General features: G+C 40.1%; 14 protein-coding genes across 14 annotated transcripts; 6 read left to right on the top strand and 8 right to left on the bottom strand.

Moving 5' to 3' along the window:
• Positions 1-103: 103 nt before the first annotated feature.
• On the bottom strand, positions 104-871 carry RPS1B (40S ribosomal protein eS1; the record flags this gene model as incomplete). Its single annotated transcript, XM_018133768.1, has 1 exon — positions 104-871. The coding sequence occupies one exon, from the start codon at positions 869-871 to the stop codon at positions 104-106; it is 768 nt and encodes a 255-aa protein (XP_017989069.1).
• A 526-nt stretch (positions 872-1397) lies between these two features.
• TEM1 (Ras family GTPase TEM1) lies at positions 1398-2144 on the top strand (the record flags this gene model as incomplete). The annotated part of the gene is made up of 1 exon (XM_018133767.1): positions 1398-2144. One exon carries the CDS (start codon positions 1398-1400, stop codon positions 2142-2144), a length of 747 nt encoding a protein of 248 aa, XP_017989070.1.
• Positions 2145-2389: 245 nt separating this feature from the next.
• On the bottom strand, positions 2390-5266 carry ORC1 (origin recognition complex subunit 1; the record flags this gene model as incomplete). Its single annotated transcript, XM_018133766.1, has 1 exon — positions 2390-5266. One exon carries the CDS (start codon positions 5264-5266, stop codon positions 2390-2392), a length of 2877 nt encoding a protein of 958 aa, XP_017989071.1.
• A 374-nt stretch (positions 5267-5640) lies between these two features.
• Positions 5641-6750, top strand: ECM7 (Ecm7p; the record flags this gene model as incomplete). Its single annotated transcript, XM_018133765.1, has 1 exon — positions 5641-6750. One exon carries the CDS (start codon positions 5641-5643, stop codon positions 6748-6750), a length of 1110 nt encoding a protein of 369 aa, XP_017989072.1.
• A 264-nt stretch (positions 6751-7014) lies between these two features.
• Positions 7015-8157, top strand: SMA2 (Sma2p; the record flags this gene model as incomplete). The annotated part of the gene is made up of 1 exon (XM_018133764.1): positions 7015-8157. One exon carries the CDS (start codon positions 7015-7017, stop codon positions 8155-8157), a length of 1143 nt encoding a protein of 380 aa, XP_017989073.1.
• A 203-nt stretch (positions 8158-8360) lies between these two features.
• Positions 8361-9465, top strand: ERV41 (Erv41p; the record flags this gene model as incomplete). The annotated part of the gene is made up of 2 exons (XM_018133763.1): positions 8361-8391; positions 8456-9465. The coding sequence occupies 2 exons, from the start codon at positions 8361-8363 to the stop codon at positions 9463-9465; spliced, it is 1041 nt and encodes a 346-aa protein (XP_017989074.1).
• Positions 9466-9572: 107 nt separating this feature from the next.
• Positions 9573-10130, top strand: GMC2 (Gmc2p; the record flags this gene model as incomplete). Its single annotated transcript, XM_018133762.1, has 2 exons — positions 9573-9893; positions 9951-10130. 2 exons carry the CDS (start codon positions 9573-9575, stop codon positions 10128-10130), a joined length of 501 nt encoding a protein of 166 aa, XP_017989075.1.
• A 111-nt stretch (positions 10131-10241) lies between these two features.
• POB3 (FACT complex subunit POB3) lies at positions 10242-11864 on the bottom strand (the record flags this gene model as incomplete). The annotated part of the gene is made up of 1 exon (XM_018133761.1): positions 10242-11864. The coding sequence occupies one exon, from the start codon at positions 11862-11864 to the stop codon at positions 10242-10244; it is 1623 nt and encodes a 540-aa protein (XP_017989076.1).
• Positions 11865-12070: 206 nt separating this feature from the next.
• Positions 12071-13870, bottom strand: DAK1 (dihydroxyacetone kinase; the record flags this gene model as incomplete). Its single annotated transcript, XM_018133760.1, has 1 exon — positions 12071-13870. The coding sequence occupies one exon, from the start codon at positions 13868-13870 to the stop codon at positions 12071-12073; it is 1800 nt and encodes a 599-aa protein (XP_017989077.1).
• Positions 13871-14069: 199 nt separating this feature from the next.
• On the bottom strand, positions 14070-15326 carry AW171_hschr74092 (BAR and SH3 domain-containing protein; the record flags this gene model as incomplete). The annotated part of the gene is made up of 1 exon (XM_018133759.1): positions 14070-15326. One exon carries the CDS (start codon positions 15324-15326, stop codon positions 14070-14072), a length of 1257 nt encoding a protein of 418 aa, XP_017989078.1.
• A 142-nt stretch (positions 15327-15468) lies between these two features.
• Positions 15469-17445, bottom strand: AW171_hschr74093 (Zn(II)2Cys6 transcription factor domain-containing protein; the record flags this gene model as incomplete). The annotated part of the gene is made up of 1 exon (XM_018133758.1): positions 15469-17445. One exon carries the CDS (start codon positions 17443-17445, stop codon positions 15469-15471), a length of 1977 nt encoding a protein of 658 aa, XP_017989079.1.
• A 312-nt stretch (positions 17446-17757) lies between these two features.
• AW171_hschr74094 (CoA-binding protein) lies at positions 17758-18243 on the top strand (the record flags this gene model as incomplete). The annotated part of the gene is made up of 1 exon (XM_018133757.1): positions 17758-18243. The coding sequence occupies one exon, from the start codon at positions 17758-17760 to the stop codon at positions 18241-18243; it is 486 nt and encodes a 161-aa protein (XP_017989080.1).
• Positions 18244-18413: 170 nt separating this feature from the next.
• On the bottom strand, positions 18414-19019 carry AW171_hschr74095 (HGL255Cp; the record flags this gene model as incomplete). Its single annotated transcript, XM_018133756.1, has 1 exon — positions 18414-19019. The coding sequence occupies one exon, from the start codon at positions 19017-19019 to the stop codon at positions 18414-18416; it is 606 nt and encodes a 201-aa protein (XP_017989081.1).
• A 314-nt stretch (positions 19020-19333) lies between these two features.
• Positions 19334-20377, bottom strand: VMA6 (H(+)-transporting V0 sector ATPase subunit d; the record flags this gene model as incomplete). The annotated part of the gene is made up of 1 exon (XM_018133755.1): positions 19334-20377. One exon carries the CDS (start codon positions 20375-20377, stop codon positions 19334-19336), a length of 1044 nt encoding a protein of 347 aa, XP_017989082.1.
• Between the last annotated feature and the right edge of the window lie 94 nt (positions 20378-20471).

The following is a 20471-nucleotide window of genomic DNA, read 5'->3' on the forward strand; positions in this document are numbered from 1 at the left end:
ACACTCTTTTAAATTATTTAAGAGGGCAATATACAAAAAAAGTAATAACTCTTAGGTCTTGTATGATTATTCAGATACATGTTGATCGATGGGTTGGCTAAATTTACACGGTTTCCAAGATTTCGTCCTTGAAGCCAGCAACCTTCTTACCCTTCTCTTCACCGGAAGCTTCGCCGTGCAAAGACATCAAAGCACCCAAGTCGAACTTTGGCTGCTTCAACAACTTCACCTTTCTAATGTGGACGTTTTGCAATGGGAAGATGTCCTTAGTAGCGTTTTCAATTTCCTTGTTGATGACTTCTGGGATCAACTTAGAAGTCAATTGAGCCAAAGTAGCGTTTTGCACTTCTCTGGTCAAGATCTCAGAAATAACCTTTCTAATGGCTCTGATATGAGAAGATTGAGCGTAAGAGGTCTTCTTGATTTGGTTAGATTGTTTTCTGGTGAAAGCAATAGCGAAAACTCTCAAAACGTAGTCGTCAGCAGTCTTAACGGTAACGTTAGCTTCGATCAATGTTTGCCACTTTCTAACCATAGATCTCAACTTATCGGTGGTAAAGTCCAAACCGTGGAAGTTGGTCAACAAGTTCTTACCTTGAACTTCATCGACTCTCAACTTAACCTTCTTGAAAGAGTGGTCTTCAGAACCTTGCAAGTCAGCCAAACAAACTTCAACGACACGACCCTTCAAGAAATCAGCAGCGTTCTTCAAACCAGTAGACTTGTTAACCAAAGTCTTACCAACGTTTCTGTTTTCAAAGGTGGTTGGAGCCTTAATATCGTACCATTCCTTTCTGGTGAATGGGTCGACGACCTTCTTCTTCAAACCCTTCTTACCCTTGGACAATCTCTTGTTTTTACCAACAGCCATTGTGTACGATTAGGAGGTTGTGTATATTGGTTCTTAGCTTTACAAGAAGAGCTTTCTTTACATACAACTATTATCTAGTAATGTCTATAATTTTTCCAGTATACGGTAAAGTTGCTGTATGGGATCTCGAGGTTCTCGCGGGGTCGGCTGGTGAAGTTGCCATGCCACGGGGAGGGACTCAGTGGGTTCCGCGTAGGAGCAGCCTACGCCCTAGGCTGAGCTCCCGCTGGCTCTCCCATCCGCGGACTTTCAAAAAAGAGTTTCCGGCACCGGCCGCTTTCACTTCTTAATGTGTGGGTGCTGGGATTGGTGACGGCTCCATATGTACGGATGTACCCACGTGATCAACGCGTTTTAATATCATGTTGAACGGAAACTTAAGAGATTTATAACTGTATACAGACACCGATACACGAGAATAAGCCTAAGGTACGTACGGTAAGATAAACGGTTATTGCTGTTGCTAAGCTTACTTATTGGGTAGTATTGCTATTGAAGAGTATACTATTGCTTTGAATAAAAGATAATGGTCGGTGAAAGTGGAATTCCTCAGCCGAAGAATGAGGTAAAGATTAAGATAGGACTCATCGGAGATGCACAGGTAGGTAAAACTTCACTGATGGTGAAATACGTCCAAAATGTGTTTGATGAAGAATATACACAAACTTTAGGAGTGCACTATTTGGAGAGAAAGATCAATTTGGGATCCACGGATGTGATTTTTTCAATTATGGATCTCGGTGGACAAAGGGAGTTTATTAACATGTTGCCTCTAGTGTCGAACAGGGCAGTAGCGATAATATTTCTGTTTGACCTAACACGACCAGAAACTCTTACATCGATCCGGGAGTGGTTCAGACAGGCCAGAGGGTTTAATGACACTGCGATTCCGCTACTTGTGGGGACGAAATATGATCTTTTCATAAACCTGGATGCCTCATATCAGGAAGAGATATCTAAAACCAGCATGCGTTATGCACAGGCGATGGGAGCTCCACTGGTTTTTTGCTCTACTGCATCTTCTATTAATGTACAAAAGATTTTCAAGGTTATCATAGCCAAGGCCTTCCGATTGACGCTGCGAATTCCGGAAATTAGGGATATCGGTGACCCTTTACTTATTTACAAGTCGCTGGGTAACTCTGTTCCAAAGCGAGATGCAGCAGGGACGGTTATGGCGGCTTCATCGGGTTATAGCCCGACGTCGGCGACAGTCGAACAGGGACAGTATCGTCAGTCGGAGCGCGCACAACACACGGCATCTGAGCAATAAAAAATGACCTCGGGAACATATATATGTATAGGTAATATATAGCGGTATTGTAGAATTGGTTTGAAATGTTCATCTACGTGGTAGCAGAAAATTTAGAGTTCTGGCGGTGCCAATGCTTGCTGTAATGTAATGTATTTTACACGAATTAATAGCCCAGATATCTTTCAAATCTGATTTGTGCTAATGGGTCGCGAAATAACCCGCTTCTAAATATCACAATATACTATAGGTAAAGATTGTTGACATCATAATGTCTTCAATACCTCGTCATCCATAATGTTTTTACTAACCTCCTCAAATGATAAGTTTAATTTGACGGCGCACATGCGTTCGTTCTTCAGATTTTGTTTAATGACCAGCCCAGTTTCTACGAGTTGATTTATGAGATAGTCCCAAGATATTATGCGTAGCTGTTCCTCCTCATCTCCTGCCACACCATCCGCAAAAAAGAACACCCTTTTTAGCTCAAGGATGTATTTATTCCTTCCATTGACTTCTATCAGTAATCTGATTTCATCAATAATATCACCAAGCGTTTGCTCCTGACTGCCAGATTTTTTGATTAAGTTCACCAATGCATAGAGGAATAGCTTGCAAGTAAAAGAGAGTCTGTTCATGTATATGTCTGTGGGAGAATTGATGGTCTCATGGAGGGCTTTGGTGATGTGTTTTATTTCCACTCTTTGTAGTTCCTCATGCTTTTCATTGTCTTTCACTGCTATTTTTTTGCCAGCGGTAGCCGTAGGAGCATATTGGTACCCATGGCGCACCATGTAGTCGTGTTCTGCTATTTCAACAGCCCGTTTGCACACTTTCAATGCACGCCTGGCGTCGCCGCTAACACTTGCAATTTTTCTGGATGCTATTTCTATGGCGTCATCGCTAATCTTTAGTCTAACTTTTTGCAACTTTGAGATATCCTCAGGTATATGGCTAAGCTCATCATCCTGATACAAATAAGAGCTGCCAGTTGATGGGTCAACAAAAAAATGGCTGTCATTAAGACCCTCTAAACGAAGATTTATTATAGTTTTTAGCTCGTCATGTGTATAACCGGTAAACATAATTCTGGTGAACCCAATTCTAGACGATACCTTATTACCTAGTTGACGCTCAGGAAGATCCATTGTATTGGCCACTGCAACCACAATCAGTTTTGAATTTTCGTAAGTTGTCCAGTTGAAGAAATTATACATAACGTCTTGATTTTTGGTAACTAATGCATCAAGTTCATCTAGTAGAATTACAACCGGACGTTTCTTAGTCAAAGGTACCTCTTTAAAGTAATATTCTAAGGATTCCATTGCAGCTCCAGACGTTAAAGTACTCCCCGATAACTTCTTCCATAGAAAATCATAACTATCCGTGGGCTTTACCATTTTTAACCCATTTATTTCTATATACTGAAACTTTGGCAGCTCTTTTCTATCTGCCGATATTAGCAATTCCTTCACAACTTCTCTTACAGTTAACGTTTTTCCAACGCCTGGCGTACCGGCAATGTATATACTAGTCCCAGTACCAGCTTCAATCGCACTATATGCACTTAAGTAAATGGTAGCAAACTCGTTTTCACGCGCTGGGAGATAGTCATTAAAATTCGATGCCTTGACAATTTCCTCTTTTCCGTGATTAGAATTTAATTGTCTTTTTACTTTTGAAAATATTGTTTCTACTGTCCTTTGCTTGGAAGGAGATCGAAACTGATTCTCTAATGCAGAAATGTCCCATTCATGAGTATCACGGTAGAAGTCTTTGTTTTTAGTTAAATCCGGAATATCCTGCGGGCGTTTGTACAGCTTCGAAAATGGAGTATACGCTTTCTTTGCACGTACAACGTTTTTCTTAGTAACTGCTCTTTTTGGAGTAGAAGGTTCCTTAGTAGGTGAGCTCGAAGCCCTACGTCTTTTCCTATCTGGCTTAGCAGTTATTTTTCTTGAAGGCCTAACGTCCTCCTCGTCGTTATCCGTCTCGTAGTTCTCATTATCTAGCAAATCATCCTCGCTGTTCGAAAGTTGATAGTCGACAATTTCGGTAGCATTGTAATGATCCTCGTCGTCTTCCTGTACAGGTAATTGCGAGGTTTCATCATGATTTTTTATGTTTTCTGTATCCCATGTAACACGCTTGGCCTTGCTAGTAGATCTAGAAGGACCTCTATTCGCTCCCCGCTGAGCATTTTTGACATCTGCTAATATTCCCTTGTCATCTTCAATTTTTATGCTAGAAGCCTGTTTCCTGCCGATCCTATTGTCTCCCCTTGTCGGTAAGGCCTCAAGTGATTCCGACTTGGAATTAGGAGAAGAAGTAGTACCTATCGGAGGATCTTCAGTATTGATGGCCATACAATCCGACTTCTCCTCTTTTATGAAATTTGGTTTTGAAGTTACAGTCTCCTTCCTGGGTTTATCTATCTTCTTTTTCTTACTTTTGGCAAGCTTGACATCCGCAGTCAGCTCCTTCAGATACTTTTTGCTTCTTTCCGGATCACTCTCACGTATATATTCCTCAATTGCACGTATATCGATATGTACAAATGTATTCCCATCAGGCTCGCATGCGCTGCTAACGACGAAAGTATGTGTTTGATTGTCCTCCGTGATGAGATCGGATGAAAAGGAATCTGAATCGTAGATTTTTGCCAATGACACAAAATCTTTCAGGTAAAGTTCAGATAACTCAGCGGTGAGATAAAGTTCGGACTTATTACATTCCAGCTGGAATTTTTCTCGAAAATAATCCGCTACTTCGATCTCAGATTCAAATTCAGGACAAGAATCAAGAACTTCCGGTAAAAACTGGGCATAGTATTCCTTTGGATTTATCTCATACCAACATAGATATCCAAAACACCAGAGCTCAACATAATTACTTGCTGTATTTAGGCGAATCTCATGGATCATGTAAACTGCCAACGAATTCGTCTGTGGATCTCTGCATACAATTGAATCCCCACATGATAAAATTAGACCATCTGACTTCCTTTGTAAACAGATATACTCCTTATTTCCAAAACCTCCCCTTCTTCTTCTTCTTCTCTTCGTACTATCATTAATCAAACCACCATGTTCATCCTTGACGATGATTTGCCACCCTTTGAAATCTGCTAATGTAGTAGCCATAAATCCGCAATTATAATTAAACTAGAACCCAGAAATCCCACTAGAACTCTGCCACCCGTTCTTAATTGCTTAATTAGTAATTTGGAGTTGATCTAATGGGTAAGAAAGAGAATCAATGATGTTATGGGCATCTACGATTACTTTTACCGCTTTGAGTTACCAATAGTGAGCAGCAAGGGCTTACAAGTTTCGTTAAGTGTGATGTTTGATAGCACTATTTACGGAGAGTATCTCCATAAATACATTGTAGACCAATTATGAGATTAAAACTCTCCTCTTCAGAATACAGGTAGATATCTAGCGTGTTAAGGTTCATAAGTTTCTATTTAGGACGATAAGGACATATCATAATTTTATTACTACATATCCTAAATATGAAGAATTTTTCACGGATTGTTAGGCTTCCATTTCAAAATCTGGATTTAATAGAACGGATTGTTCTAATTTTACGTACTATTAGTGGGCTTATGGTACTTATAATGTGCATTATATCAACATTGGGATGTTTTTTTTTGCCCTTGCCACTTTATATGGGGAAGTTTGTAACTTCAAGTAACGATATTGCAGCTGGATTGTTCAATACGCTTGACAATAACTTTAGAAATGCGGACTTCTACGATGGTCATGAACTTTCAACATCAGAGATTGTAATTTTAACGCAATATGCCTCCTCTAAAGTGTCCAAGGTTCCGAAATTCATAACTAATGGTGTTTATGGGTGCTGTGAGGTTAACTTTGACGATCGAGATTTCAATAAAAAAGGTGTATGGAATACCACAACTTTAAATTGCATTGAGGGAGGTCCATCATTTATTTTTGACTACAGGCATATGCTAAGCAAGTTTGGTCTAGGTATCGTATTAAACTGGGCTTATGCTGAGGAAATGAAAGCTTTTGACGATGCCTCGCCCGCGACAGGGACGTCAGGTCTTGTAGATCACGATCAAAATCCTTTCTCGCTTATACCAAGTTATGGGAAATATTTGTCCAAGACAAAACGACTAAAAGCTAATATGATATACATGATTTATGCAGTAACTATAATACAGCTATTAATGTTGGTGGGCTTGTTTTGGTACTACTCCATGAAAACCGGTCTAAAACGTACTAGGAAGACAAGTATAGCGGTGCATCTCCTTTCCCTGGGAAGTGTAGTTGTTTTCGTTTGCTCTGTGACTGCGACTGTTAACCTAATGAAGACACAACTAAAGTTAAGGAATATCATTCACAATGAGCTAGGAAATTTCGGATTTGGTTATGAAATAGGAAGCAGATGGTTTACTTGCCTATTATTGATGTCTTGTTTTTCATTTATATCCTGCCTAGTTTGGTCAGGATTAGAGTGGTGCATCGTGGATTCTGGTGAGTCGCACACGAACTCCTACACGGTGAGTAAGGAATACCAAGGTACGTCTGCAATGCAGAATCCTTTTTCTCAAAACGAGAGTGACTCTGTAATAAAAGACGCGAAATTCATTCCATGAGAGAATTATACCTACTGGCGCAGCCAGTCACCCAAGATTAATATTAGTAATAAGCGGATTAACTTCAGAATTAATGCTGGCCATGCCCAATTTTGAGATGTTTGGTCTTCTTCCTTATATGCGTTACATATTTCAAATCGGTCGGAAGAACGACAGATGCTTTTAACATGATAATTCATAATAAGGCAGTCCAAAAAACTTTGTGACATTGACAAGAAACTAATGTAAACCAGCCAAACGTAATTATAAATTTCTATTTCAGGGATGGGCTCTCGAGTACTACGATTCCAGGCATATGGAAAATGGTTTATGCTATTGGCGCTTTCGCTGGCGATATGTCTACTACATTTGCCAAATTATTCCTGTACCTACTCTAGAGATCTTCCAATATGTACTCCGCAGTTTTCATTCCAGTTAACCAATACCACTCCTACTGCCACGTTATTTTTGAGTACGGTCAAAGAAGTTTCTATGCTACTTTCCTACGTGGCCATCGATCTAGGCTGGAACGTGAATTTTCCAAAACCTGATGATTACGACACTTCAAATCTTGTCAACACTTTTGATCCTTCAAACAAATACCATGTGAACCTATTTGGTTACTGCAAGTGGCAGCCACTGTCGAGCAAGGCCACTTGGTACTGCATGGATAATCCAAACGGATTAGATATTCTTTCAATGATAGTAAGAGACCTTGGTGCGCAGCTTGGGGTGCTCTCGCACAGCAATACAAAAATCCTCAGTGACTCTTTGTGGATCCTATACAGATCCATGTTTGATTCCTTCTACAAGTTTGTACACGATGACGATTACCGCGCAAACAAAGTGGCCAGCTTCCTACAAAGTCTTCAACAGGGTGAACCGCTGCATAGCGTTGACCAATTTAAAACGGTTACTTTGTTGGTTAAATGCTTTGAGAACTTAACTTGGGCCATACAGGTGACCGAGATCTGTTCCTTCGTTTTAATGGCCGTAGCATTTCTTCTGTCGTGTGTTGCGTTCATTTTAGACCTTATGTCCAATAAAGAGGCACTATACACCAACCGTACTGAGCGGCAAGCTAGATCTCAGCTAGCCAAACTGGTTACGTTGAGGATCTCTTACGCTGCTGTGACTGCAAGTATGTTCAACCAAATAGGAATGGCCGTTTATTTCCTCGTATTATTTAGTATACGGTACCCATATGACTACAAAGTAAAAGTTATGACATTTAATCCAGATACAGGCTATTGGTTGTCAATTCTGAGATTCTTCATGGAATTCTGGTTTGCTGTCACATGTCATCTAAGCTTCAGCCAGCAGAAGAATAAGCTGGCGAATGCTAAGTCTGCTCAGTGGAAATCTGAGGGTGAAACACCAGACAGTGGCAATACAGCAGTAAGCGATCCTGATGCATGTCAGGTTTAAAATAGATTGGATTTTTCTAAACGCAATAATTAAGTTAATATGGCAGTTGAGAGTATTCGAAAATCACCAGGTTCCGGAACTCTGCAAAAACAGTAAGCGGAAAATAGTTTTAGCGTTTACTTTTATAGAGAGTAGAAGGTACGTAAAGAACCCATTTTATCGCTATAAGAAGCTATCAGTAGGCGGTATATTGATACTTAAAAATGGAGAGTCTAAAGGTGTTCGATGCTTTTCGTATGTACTACTAATTGAATATTATTCGAGGTAAAGGTTTTACTAACAGTAAACTAAAATACAGCGAAAACCGATCCGCATCATGTGAAGCGATCGTCAAAAGGTGGTGTGATGTCAATGCTGGTATATGCCGTATTGCTTTTCATTGCATGGGTGGAATTTGGTAGTTATTTTGGGGGTTACATTGACGAGCAGTATATTGTTGATAAAACATTAAGGACAACAGCTCAAATAAATATCAACATGTTTGTGAAGACACCATGCAAGTACCTACATGTTACTGTTGTGGATGTTGCAAATGATATACACGTGGTTGCTGAGACGTTAAATTTACAACCGATTCCATTTTACATTCCTTATGGTACGAGAATCAAGAACTTTAATGATGTTACGACACCTGACCTAGATGGTATATTGGCTGAAGCAGTTCCGGCAGAGTTCCGGAAGGGTGTAGATAATACCTGGGCTGACGGTCTGCAATTCGACGGCTGCCAAATTTACGGGTCCATCCCTGTTAACAAGGTGAAGGGTGAACTTCGCATTACCCCCAAAGAGTCTGTCTTCAGGGGCATCGGGGCTAGAAAGGATGAGATAAACTTCACTCATGTTATAAACGAATTTTCTTTTGGTGATTTCTACCCTTATATTGAGAACTCTCTGGATGGAGTTGGAAGAATTGCTCAAAACGGATTAACTTCCTACTTTTACTTCGCATCAGTTGTACCCACGTTGTATCGTAAAATGGGCGCTGAAGTTGACACAAACCAATATTCTGTAAGCGAAACAGATAAGTCAGTTACAGAAAAGCAGAGCCATATTCTAGGCATATATATACGGTACAATTTTGAGGCATTGACCATCCTTGTGAAAGATCAGCGAATTGGGTTTTGGCAGTTCGTTATAAGGTTAATTTCTATTCTGTCTTTCGTAGTGTATATGGCAACATATGCTTTCCGGTTTATTGATTGGTTATTGGTCCTTGCATTAGGTCCCAAGTGGTCATTACGTTATCAATCCAATAGTCAACAAGGTAAAGGTCTTTTAGATCAACCTGAAGCGGACGCGCCGATGTAAATATTTTCTACGTATTTATACTTTTTAAAACCCCCAATAGTTGAACAACTACACTAACGAAGTTTAAGTTGCTCGTTATTAATACCGGTTCATTATTATTGATTTAAATGTCTTCTGTTACTGATAGTAAGGTCTGTTCTCCAGAGTCTGATACCAAGCCGCTACAAAGTACGGCAGCAGATTTAGCCGCCCAGTGGCAAAACAAAGAATCCATAGACCAGATACAGAATGAAATGCTTGAAGATGAAGTGCTTAAACGAATAGTTCAGGCTACAGCATTAATTAAGGAGGTTCAGAAGGAACGGAACGAAGAGAGTCCTGTGGCTTCTATGGATTGGGATCGATTATATGATATTTCATCACACATCATGGACTCGTTCACTAAGGAGATGGACGAAATGGTGTGCCAGTTGAATAACCTTTATAAAGTAAGTTGAAGCTTAATTTTGTTCGCTCATGAGTGCCTTGTACTAACTATTTTGAAGAAACATGTTCTATGGCAAGAGGCGGCGTTTACAATTGACTCCCATAGAGGTGCTATGAGGTTCGGAAAAGCAGAGTCTTGGATGAAGGCAAAGGAAGCACACCTAGAGTATAAGCGGAAGGAGTTGAACCAGTCTGCAAAGGTGATTACAAGTGCGCTACAAAGCTTATCTAAAGAATAAATATTTCTCTTTTGCTATCAATATTGTAAATTCGTTTTATAACATAATGCTGCAATGTTCAAGGTAATCAATGTCAAATATTTTGAGAAATCTCTTATGTACTATACATACTTATTCCAGCTTGGGCTTCTTCGGAGGTCTATCTTCGGCGCCCGATTCACCTTCACTGGCAGAATCACTGGCCTCCGAGTCGTACTCCTCAGCGACATCTTCATCCTCGGCTGATTCTTCATGAAAGTCTTCGTCAACAGACTCATCATCTTCACCAGCAGAGCCCATGTTCACGTCCTCGTCCTCGCTATCAGAGCCTAGAGCAGTTTGGAGCCTTTCCTGAGCTTCCTTGTCTTCATTCTTGACTCTAACGTTCTTGGATTTTAGGAAGTTTTCCAAGAGCTGTTGCTCTTCTTTAGAAATGTTTGCAAATGTAGTCGATCCCTTGTTAGAACGCAAAACTATTTCTAGGTCAAACGTCCTTGAAGATGTTGTAGCTTGACCAGCTCTTGATATGTTGACGGTATTGACATCTTGGAAGGGGATATACAGTGTTGGCTTAGTCAAAAACATGAACGCATTGTTCAGAGGATATAGGTGGCCTTCGTTGGCTTTGAAAGAACATGATACGGCACATTGGTCGTATTTAGACTTGTACTCTCCAGGAACCACCACTCTGCGGTCCGTTAGACCCTTAAGCACATGACTTAGGACAATATGCGTCTTAGCATCGTACTGCTTCTTCAGTTTGTCCTTGTATAACTTTTCAAAGTCTTCTTCTTCAACATTTAGCTGCACCTCGGTTTCTTCGTCTTTCTGGAATTGCAAAACCAAGTAAGGGTAGGATGTTTGACCCTGGCGTAGGGGAGGCTCTATCGATAACACCATCAAATGGTGTATATCATCCGCCTTTGGCAAGGAAAAAATGCGCTGTATTTGACGGTGCTGCAGCTTGTATTCGTAAGTCTTACCTCTTAGTCTGATTGAATGCTTGTATATATCAATATCGTAACGACCTCTAGGAGTAGTAAAGAAGACATCTTGGAAGGATATAATAGCATCACCAGACACCTCTCCAATATCAGCCTTGGCTCTCAACTCCTCGTAAAATGCTTCTGCCATTGTCTTTTCTTCTTTAGCTTCCTTTTCCATGTCCACGTCTTCTTCGTCAGTAGCCGGCTTCTGTTGCTTATCATCCTGCACCACAGAGCCTGGAACATAGAATCTCATCTCAACCAGCTCATCTCCAGCGGGATTGTATGTGTCCTTCTGCAAATCGAGCTCAATTGCGACTTCATTTTTCGATGTTAAGTTCGTGTTGCTGATATGAGAATAAGGGATTTCAAAAGTAGGTTTACCATTAAGCGAAAAAATCAACTCGTTTCTGGTTAGATCTGTAGTACCCCAGTTCCAACCACGCAAGGAATGCTCTTTATGTTCCAATTGGATACTGAACCTCCGTTGCAAGTCATTTTTTAACAGATTGAAATCTTCTTGTGAGAAACCATCAAGCTGAACAACACCTTTATTCTTGGTGCTGATTTTCAATTCATAGCCTCTACAACCTCTACTCCAATGAACTGTAGCAAGCTCATCTGGTGTCAACAATACCGGTTGATTGTTTTGGTTTGCAGCTGATCCGCCGGTAGCTGAAGGTTTCCAGCCTAAACCACCTTCACCTAAACGAAAACGACCACTAACTTTCGATTGATTGTAGTATATTCTATCGAAATCAGTACTCATAATTAATAGTTCTAGCTAGATATTTAAGGACGATAGCCTCTTCGTTCAGTACATCACTAATATGTTATTGCATTATTTTACCTACTGCTTGAACATCGGAAAGTTGCGCGAGATTGAGGTTCACGAAAGGAGGGTAACGGAAAATGATATCATGATTAAAAGAGCTACATACATCATAAAAGCTAAGATTTAGATGCCTAAATTCATCATCCTGATAAAGATAGTTTCGTTATGGATTTTTGTACTAAATAGTTCTTCAGTCCTTCTTTAACACCTCTCAAAAATTCAACTAGACCGACGGCGCCAGGGTCTGGAATATTCTTCGTATGACCAACATACGATGCTCTTCCATATTTGGCTTCCAATCTGGCAGTAGCTTTAGCGCCTTCATCAGCAGCCTTAAACGCTTTGTCGAAATCTTTTGTTTTAGAAAATGTTTTTACAAAAGGTTCTAATGCGTCTATCATGGTGCAATCACCTGGTCTGGCACCTGAGTAGCGGTATAGGATCTCCAATGCAGTCTCTAAAGCCTCGGCAATGATCTCTGGACTAACTTCTTCATTTTCATCTTTACAGGCCTTTATTAACCCTTTGGAAAAGCCTGACAATAGAATCGAGTATAAACCACCTGAAGTACCACCCATTGCGTCTTCAACGTGGGTAGATAGCTGAGCCAAAGCTTGGGATAACGATTCTTGCGTTACAGTGTCCAAACCTTTTACGAGAGAAGACACACCAGCAACTAGCGTATGGCCGCAGTCCCCATCACCAACTAAGTTATCATAGTGCGTTATTTCAGGTTCACTTTCAACAACCTGCTTGGCGCCAGCTTTCACAAATTTGGAAAAGATCTCAAAATCAAACTTCCCCGCCCTTGGAGCATTTTCTTTCATCGTGAGTATGTCTTTGACTATCTTCGGTGGCTGCCTGCGCTTTTGAGAGACTCCCTGCCAGCCGATCGCATCTGTAAAAGCGTCTAACAAGCTCACCACCGATTCAACTTCAGTAAATTCCGCCATTATTTGCCTAGAACATCTCGAAGCATTTAGCAACGTTATGCTAAAACCGTTTCCGTTAAATGCGGTCGTGAAAGTCCCGTGTATCGTTCTTACGGGCTCAATGTTGAAGTACCTAGAAAGTAACTCGTGAGTTTTTGCGGCTATGGCGGAGATCATAAAGTTGGATATGCCTCCTAAGTTATTCACCAACAGCACAACTTCATCTGAGGGGTCAAACTCCACAAAATACCTGTCTTTGTCTTCTGGATCTAATAACTTAGGCAACATATACCTCTCAATAATTTCTGCGGTCCCCGGGATAGGCTCCAGAACTTCAACACCAGGCTCATTATGGATGCCCATGCCTAACTCTACCTGGTTTCTCTTCAGGGTGGTTTCAAAATCTCTCCCTGGAACCTTGCAATGATTTAATGAAGTACCAATCGTCACAAGATTATCATTAACAATTTTGGCTATTGTGGCTGCACCCTTAACCCCATACTGTGGGAAGTTCTCAGCAAACGCCCCAGTAATCTTATGAACCAACACTGTCCCCGCAAGTGCTCTACGACCAACTCCGCCACCTTTGCTCCTACCAACAGAAACATCATCTCCAACAACAACCATTTGGCAATCAATACCTAGGTCCCTTGCACGCTCTGCCGCAAGACCAAAGTGAAGAACATCACCAGTATAGTTCTTCACTATGAGTAATAACCCTGAAGTATTGGCATGAAGCACCTTAATAGCACTCAAAATCTGCTTAGTAGATGGAGATGCAAAAATTTCCCCTACTACTACGGCAGCTAACATACCAGTACCGATATAACCGGTATGTGTCGGCTCATGGCCACTACCTCCTCCTGAAATAATCCCTATTTTACCCTTATCAGTCTGCCTAAAAAGCACTTTATCCTTTGAAATCAAACACAATGACGGATCGGCTAACACAGCGCCTTCTAGGCTATAATTTAGCGCATCAGATAATTCAAACGATTTGATAGTCATGATGATCCCTCTATGGAATGTTTCATGTACTAATATTAGAGAAAAGAGCTGCGTTAAAAATTACATCCGGAAAATGATTAAACAAATAATAAAACAAACACCGACATTCCTAGACAAAAAACAAATCAAAATTGCTTACTTGTTATTCGCTGACACCAAATAGTGCCACTTGCTAATAGTAGCAAATATATAGCTGAGATCAACTATCGTAATCCTGTACTTGAATGTAGCTCTGAGGGAATAGACCTTTGGTTTTAGTACGTAGTAACATTCCATACCACCAACCATTTTTGGATTGTGTGATTACTTGGATAATATCCCCTTCTTTTATTGTCAAGTACTGTGGGTCGTTAAATTGAGGCTCATAGTCATAAATTACAGTTGCGTATAGTGTAGGTACTGGACCCTGGTAACTATTGGCAACTGTTGAGTCTTCCAAATTCCCCGCATATACCTGAGCATATAGTCGCTTAAAGTTGATAACATTGAGGCTTTGCAACTGTTCCATAACTGAATCAAAATTTATATGGAAATCCTCTACTAGGTTTCTAGATGTGTTAACAACAGATGAAACAGGTGCTAGGCTTGAGAAGCCACTTTTCTCTAGCAACTTCCTTACTTCAGGACAATTACCTAAAAACTGGTAAAGATTGTAATAAATGGAATACGTGAGATAGAGGTAAAGAGGAAACCAAGAAGCCAAAAACTGACGAAAGAGGTCGAAAAAAATCTGGAGTTCAACCTTTAGCACTGAATTTAGTGTCTCATACTTAAATTTTACTTCCTCAAGCTTTTTATCGTACTTAATTCGTTTTTGTTCGCCCTTCAACGTTAATTCATTAGAATGGATGCGTTGGTTATACCTTTCAACTTTGCTACTAAAGGAGTTAATATCTAATATTAGATTCTTCCTCTCTTCCAATGGCTTCTGGATCCTAGTCGATAGCTCCTTGATTTGAGCTAGTGGAGCTATTACTCTACTCTGAAACAAACTTTGGTCAGATTTAATTTTGACGACTGCAGTCTGAAAACGGTCAACATATTTGCTGAAGTTAAAGTTCTTAGTCCCGGGCATAGGGTCTGATGCACATTCTTTGGCTGCAATTGGGGAGACAATACCGCTATTAGGAGTCAACGGAATATTTGTAGTATTACTGTCTAAAAGATTTTTGGAGAGTATTTCCTGAAAACCCTTGTTTATATTCTGAGTGAATACCATCAAGTTGCTAATCTGCACTGAAAATCGCTCGCACTCGGCATTTAAGGTTGTGATTGAATCATGAATAGTATTGAATGAGTCTTGTATTTGATCAAAATTCTTATCCTTAAACTGATACCCTATTTCTAGCTTGTCCTTTATTATCTGCGGCGCCCTCCATACCTTCTGTCCAATTTGCGAGATATCACATTTGAAGTTTTGCGAGAATTGATCAGACAACTCATTCATCTTGCTCATTGTCTTTTTAGTACATTCTTACTACAGTGCCAGGTATTATTGCTGTTTTTATGTTATTTTTGTGCGCTGTCGCGGGCACTAGATATACCATCTGTAAATGCATTTATGTTTTTTATAGACGTATAAAAGACATGAAATATAACTAAGGATGTCCATGATTAGTTCCCGGCCATGCTAAAATTGACTTAGGTTTCACATTTTGTTCGAGATTCAATTGCATATTTTCCTCGGCAGCGTCAACTAATTCTTTTAATTGCTTGTCGCTTGATAAAAATTTAGCATATTCCTTTCGAAACTGTGCTAATGCAGCTGTTAAATTTGTGTTTAAATGATTTTGCAGGTCTAGATCGGATATGACTTGGTTTGCAAGCATGTTTTTAAAGTTTGAAACTAGGGAATACAAAACTCCCATGTCCATTTCTTTTCTGTCGCGGATGGCACTTCTTGGTATGTAGTCCGGACTTAATAATACCAAACACGCAAAGTATACCATTAGGTAAACATGCACAGGCAAAAATTGAAAAATGGCTACCACATCTTTATCCTTGGTGACCAACTTAAGAAGAGCTTTTGCTGCAGAGTATGCTATTTCCTGATCCACGGCTTTTGGGTTGTTACCCAGATTGGAGTCGCGTTCTTTAGCATCCCAAACACCAAGAAGCTTAGGGTCACCTGGAAACCCGTTTAGTGAATCCCTTTGTATGCTGACTATCCACGGCTTTGTGCTGAAATACATTCTTGCGTAATTGTAATATAGTAGGGTAGATTTTAGACACCATGGGTTTTGTTGTATGTGTATTTTTTGAAGCGCAATAGTCCAGGATATCATCCACCTGTCAATATCCATGTTAGTTTCCCAGGGTATACCAAATCTATTAGGAGGTATTAATGCCATAGAGTTTGTAGAGCTGAACTCACCATTGAAAAAATTAGTATTATGAAATATAGATTCCACGGCGAAATGGAACTCCACTTGTGAGAGCAATTGACAGTTTTTAATTACATCATTCGACACCAAAATTTTATCATGTTTAGCTTCGTTTAGTAGTACTGTTTGCCTGTGGCTTAGTTTATTGGTATCGTCAATGGTAGATTCCAATAGGATCTGCTTTATTGCAGGATCGTCAATAGATTCGATTGTATGCTTTCTCGAAGATAATAGGCCAGGCTCCAAGTTCTTGTATATGGACGGACTCCTACTATTGATGAGACTGAACTTCCCATCAAGAATATAAAGTAGGTAAAATATTTTGGGGAATCTGACAGCGCCTTCCCTATTTACTCGCTGGCCCACGCCCCATATTCGAGATAACTGCATTGCAACTGCAACGTACAACTGATTTGAATGAAACCATAAAGCCGCCAAAAGCAGGCCTAAAATAATATACTCCTTATGAGAATCCTTAGTACAGCCAAAACTGCTTGTTGCAGCTTTTGTTGTGAACCACTCTAAACTTTGTCGCAGTTGCGGCACAAGATGTGATAATTCTGAATGGAACCTACACGCTATCGTGCACATAGAAACAAGTAAAAGCGGGGAATGATCCCATAAATCATCAAAGGCCATATCTTTCAACGGATATCCATACAATTGCTCAGAGAATTTCTCAATAAAAAGGTCCATCAATTCCTTAGCTTGTTGCCGAGAAAGCACCTGTTCTGTTCGAAAATCCTTCACATCAGTATATTGTCGAAATAGATTAGTAGAATCAAGAGCAGCTGGATCCAAGAATGGGTCTATATCATGCACACTGTGTTGTTGCTGTTGGCTCAACTGTGATTGCAGTAAATTTAATTGCTGTTGTTGCTGCTGATGGTTACTGTGTACCAATTTTAGCACTGATTCCAGAGATCCTTCAAAAGAAGCAATTCGACTAATTACCTCTCCAGTCCAGGTATCAAAAGAGTTTGATACAGGAGCAGAACCATGTGCAGTATCTTTGGAAGGATTTGAAACGAGGTGATCAGTAGTATTATAACTGCCCGGAAAGTAGCATTGTAGTCTAAATTTTAAACATCGAGAACATGGCAGTGAAGTAGAGTATTCACATTTGACTTTATTTTGCTTGCAGTTGGAGCAAGGTTTTGTTCTCCTTTTGGAATCATATATGGCTGTCATTGCGTTGGTCTTGGGTATTTCTAAATTATTAGCTGCTCGTCTAATGCTGTACACACATTTATGCAAATAAATAATACATATTAAATGAATAAACCCGAAATACCAATTACAACAGCAGCTGTTGTGACCGTGCAATAAATAGTGGGTTCCTCTGAATCGTTAATGAAGCATCTTTATTAAACCTGCCAGGGAGATAGATATTTTTCTTCCGAGTATTTCTATTACCTTAAGTAATAGTGGTCGAAAATGTTATTAATGTAAAGACCAAGAATATCGACTAAATATCCATATTCTATTGTTAATTAACATTTAATGATGGCTAAGCAGGCTTTAGGTCAATTTTTTGGTAACAAACGTTTGTATTTTGTTTGCGGCAAGGTATATCAAGAGGGCCACTTTGCAAATCGTATTGTTAATTGGTTTAATGATCGACAGCTGCCCGTAGTTCCTGTATCTCCTAAAGGAGGCTCTATGGAGGTCTATTCTGCGACCTCTGGAACCAAGAAGCTTGAAATTGCGACTGATATTCCAAATTACCTTAAAAATATTAATGCCGAAGACCTTGATGGCATCAGTGTTAACTTTGTTACACCTCCCCCTGTCTCTATTTCGATACAAACCCAGCTACGTAACGCCAAGATACCTGTTAAGAGCGTTTGGTTTCAACCCGGGTCTTGGAACCAAGACTGTTTGAAGTTTGCAGTGGAAGAACTTGGAATCAGTCCAGAGAGAGTCATCACCGACTGCGTTTTGGTCAACGGGGATGCTCACTACGTTAAGAACACTCTTAAATTATGAAGGGTTTTATTGCTAACCAATTATTTACTATGTGGTGATAGCTGCTGTATATGCGATCCTGTAACCATATTATGACAATTACTGCAAGTGACCCAAAGGTGATATCCACGTACTGCAAGTTATATTGGAGCTAAATTTCCATTTGTTCAGAGCTTCTGACTGCTGGTCAGTCACTGCACTGCTTGATAATACCCAACTAATGGGTACCTCTCCTCATAGAAGCTCTCCCACTCTCTTACTCTACGTAACTGACTGGGCTTCAAATTGGAGACGTCTGGAGAGCATTCCTCGGTTGATAGGGCGACTATGTCCCATACTGGATATCCAAATAGATTGCTGCAATCGGTACCGGTGAAGCGTCTATAGGGGCCATTAGCGCCATAGAATTGTGGTGAACGTGAAACATCATAAACCTTCCCGGAGATGGACATGAGAACTGGTCTATCTTCTGGATCTTCCCTATCCTCTGCCGTTGATGAGTACGTTAGTAGCTCATCATGGGTGAAAATATGAGGTATTTCTATGTGATTCTCACTCCAGTAAATTGAAGGTTTTAGATCATAATTCGGTTTACGTCTATTAAATAACAGCTTCGGCGACAACCACTGACCATATATGACTCTATTAATACATTCCAACAATAGCACTAAACCTAGTAGAATTCGAAGAATATCAAGGATCGTAAACTTAGTCCTCCTTCTTGTATCTGCCGCTCTTGAGTCGCTGTCGGTTAGCAACTTTGTTACTTCACTGGAATGGTTTACTTTCTCGTACATTTCCACTCTTGCTGAAGCAAATAAACAATTATATGGGGAAATGTTTATGCAAACGTGTCAATTCTTTTATTGTGCAACCAAGCAGCTTTTGTTTGACGCTGACTATTGTTTACGGAAAATTTAGACGCCAAGCCCAGAAATTAATGAAATATAAACATCCTAATTAGTGGTCCTAAATTAATTATTAAGACACTCTCATCTATGGAAATTATTAGAATTGGTGTGCATCAGTTGCCGAACCTTCAGTTACACAATCTAGTCTGCATTAATGCGCATATTGGGTTTACAGAAAAAATGAAAAAGGACGGCAAAGTTCAGTAAACAGATATATAATTGTTTATTCTCTCTCGTTGATTTTGAGCAATGCATTCCGCTATCCATGTAATGTTCCTGACTTCTTGCTCCTTGGATTTTATCCACGCCCAAATGGTGGATACAGTAAACTGCTGAGTAAATGCGTCCCGACACAAGTCCATCTCCATCTTATAAAACTCATCTTCTATATTTGTCGCGTCTAGGATACCACGGTACTCTCCAACATTGCTAATTATGCTCCTCAGGGAATCAAAATCGCTCAATTCGCTAGCCAACTGCTCCGTCATGACAGGGTATAGTTTGCCAAGATTGGGGAGCAGTTCGCGCTTGATATCAGAGGTAATGACATCAGATGACTGCAAAGAGTTCAAAGCAATATTTATAGCTCTCCTGTCGGCTTCAAACTCCAACATTTGTTGAACAACGTCCCGAGCAGGTTGGGGGATCTCCCGGTCGGCAAAACTGTGGAAATCCTGCAGGTATGCACGGTAAAGCTTATTCCTGATAATTTCTATATTAACATCATCCAACTCGTCTGCATTATTAAAACAGTCCCGGAAATATGGCGCCAATGGAGTGTCCACGAGTACGGTCTGGTACAACGACTGCAAGTCTGTCGCAACAGTTAGCGTTGGTAAAGTGTCAAACCAACCCAGTGGATGACAACGTGGGATTATTTCTGCTTTATCACGGTCGTGAATCGTACCAGTAATCATTAGAGCTACATTATCGATCATATAACCGTACGTAATGTAATCCATAAACTTCTTCGTTGTGCCGCTAGATTGGTCCCTAATATATTGAAACTCCTGGTACAGTTTGCTAGAAGCACGTTCTTGGATAACTGAAGTAGTCAGCGCATCAGATGAAACATTAGATAAGAAATTTCCGTAGTCGCTTGACGAAAGTTGCAATTTCAGATCATCCAACGTGTCGCATTGAGTCAAATTAATATACTGGTTACTTGTCAGTAAACCATTGCGGAAGCCTCTTACGACTCCCTCAATGAAACCGTTATCAATATTAAAGAACACACCCTCCATTAGCAAAGACAAAACCTTTATTAGCTCCTATTAATTCAGATTTTAGTTACTCAAAAGTAGTGATTGGGATCTTATAGGGGTCCATGCAAAGACA

This window comes from Eremothecium sinecaudum, chromosome VII, assembly GCF_001548555.1.
Source record: "Eremothecium sinecaudum strain ATCC 58844 chromosome VII, complete sequence".
Lineage (NCBI taxonomy): Eukaryota > Fungi > Ascomycota > Saccharomycetes > Saccharomycetales > Saccharomycetaceae > Eremothecium > Eremothecium sinecaudum.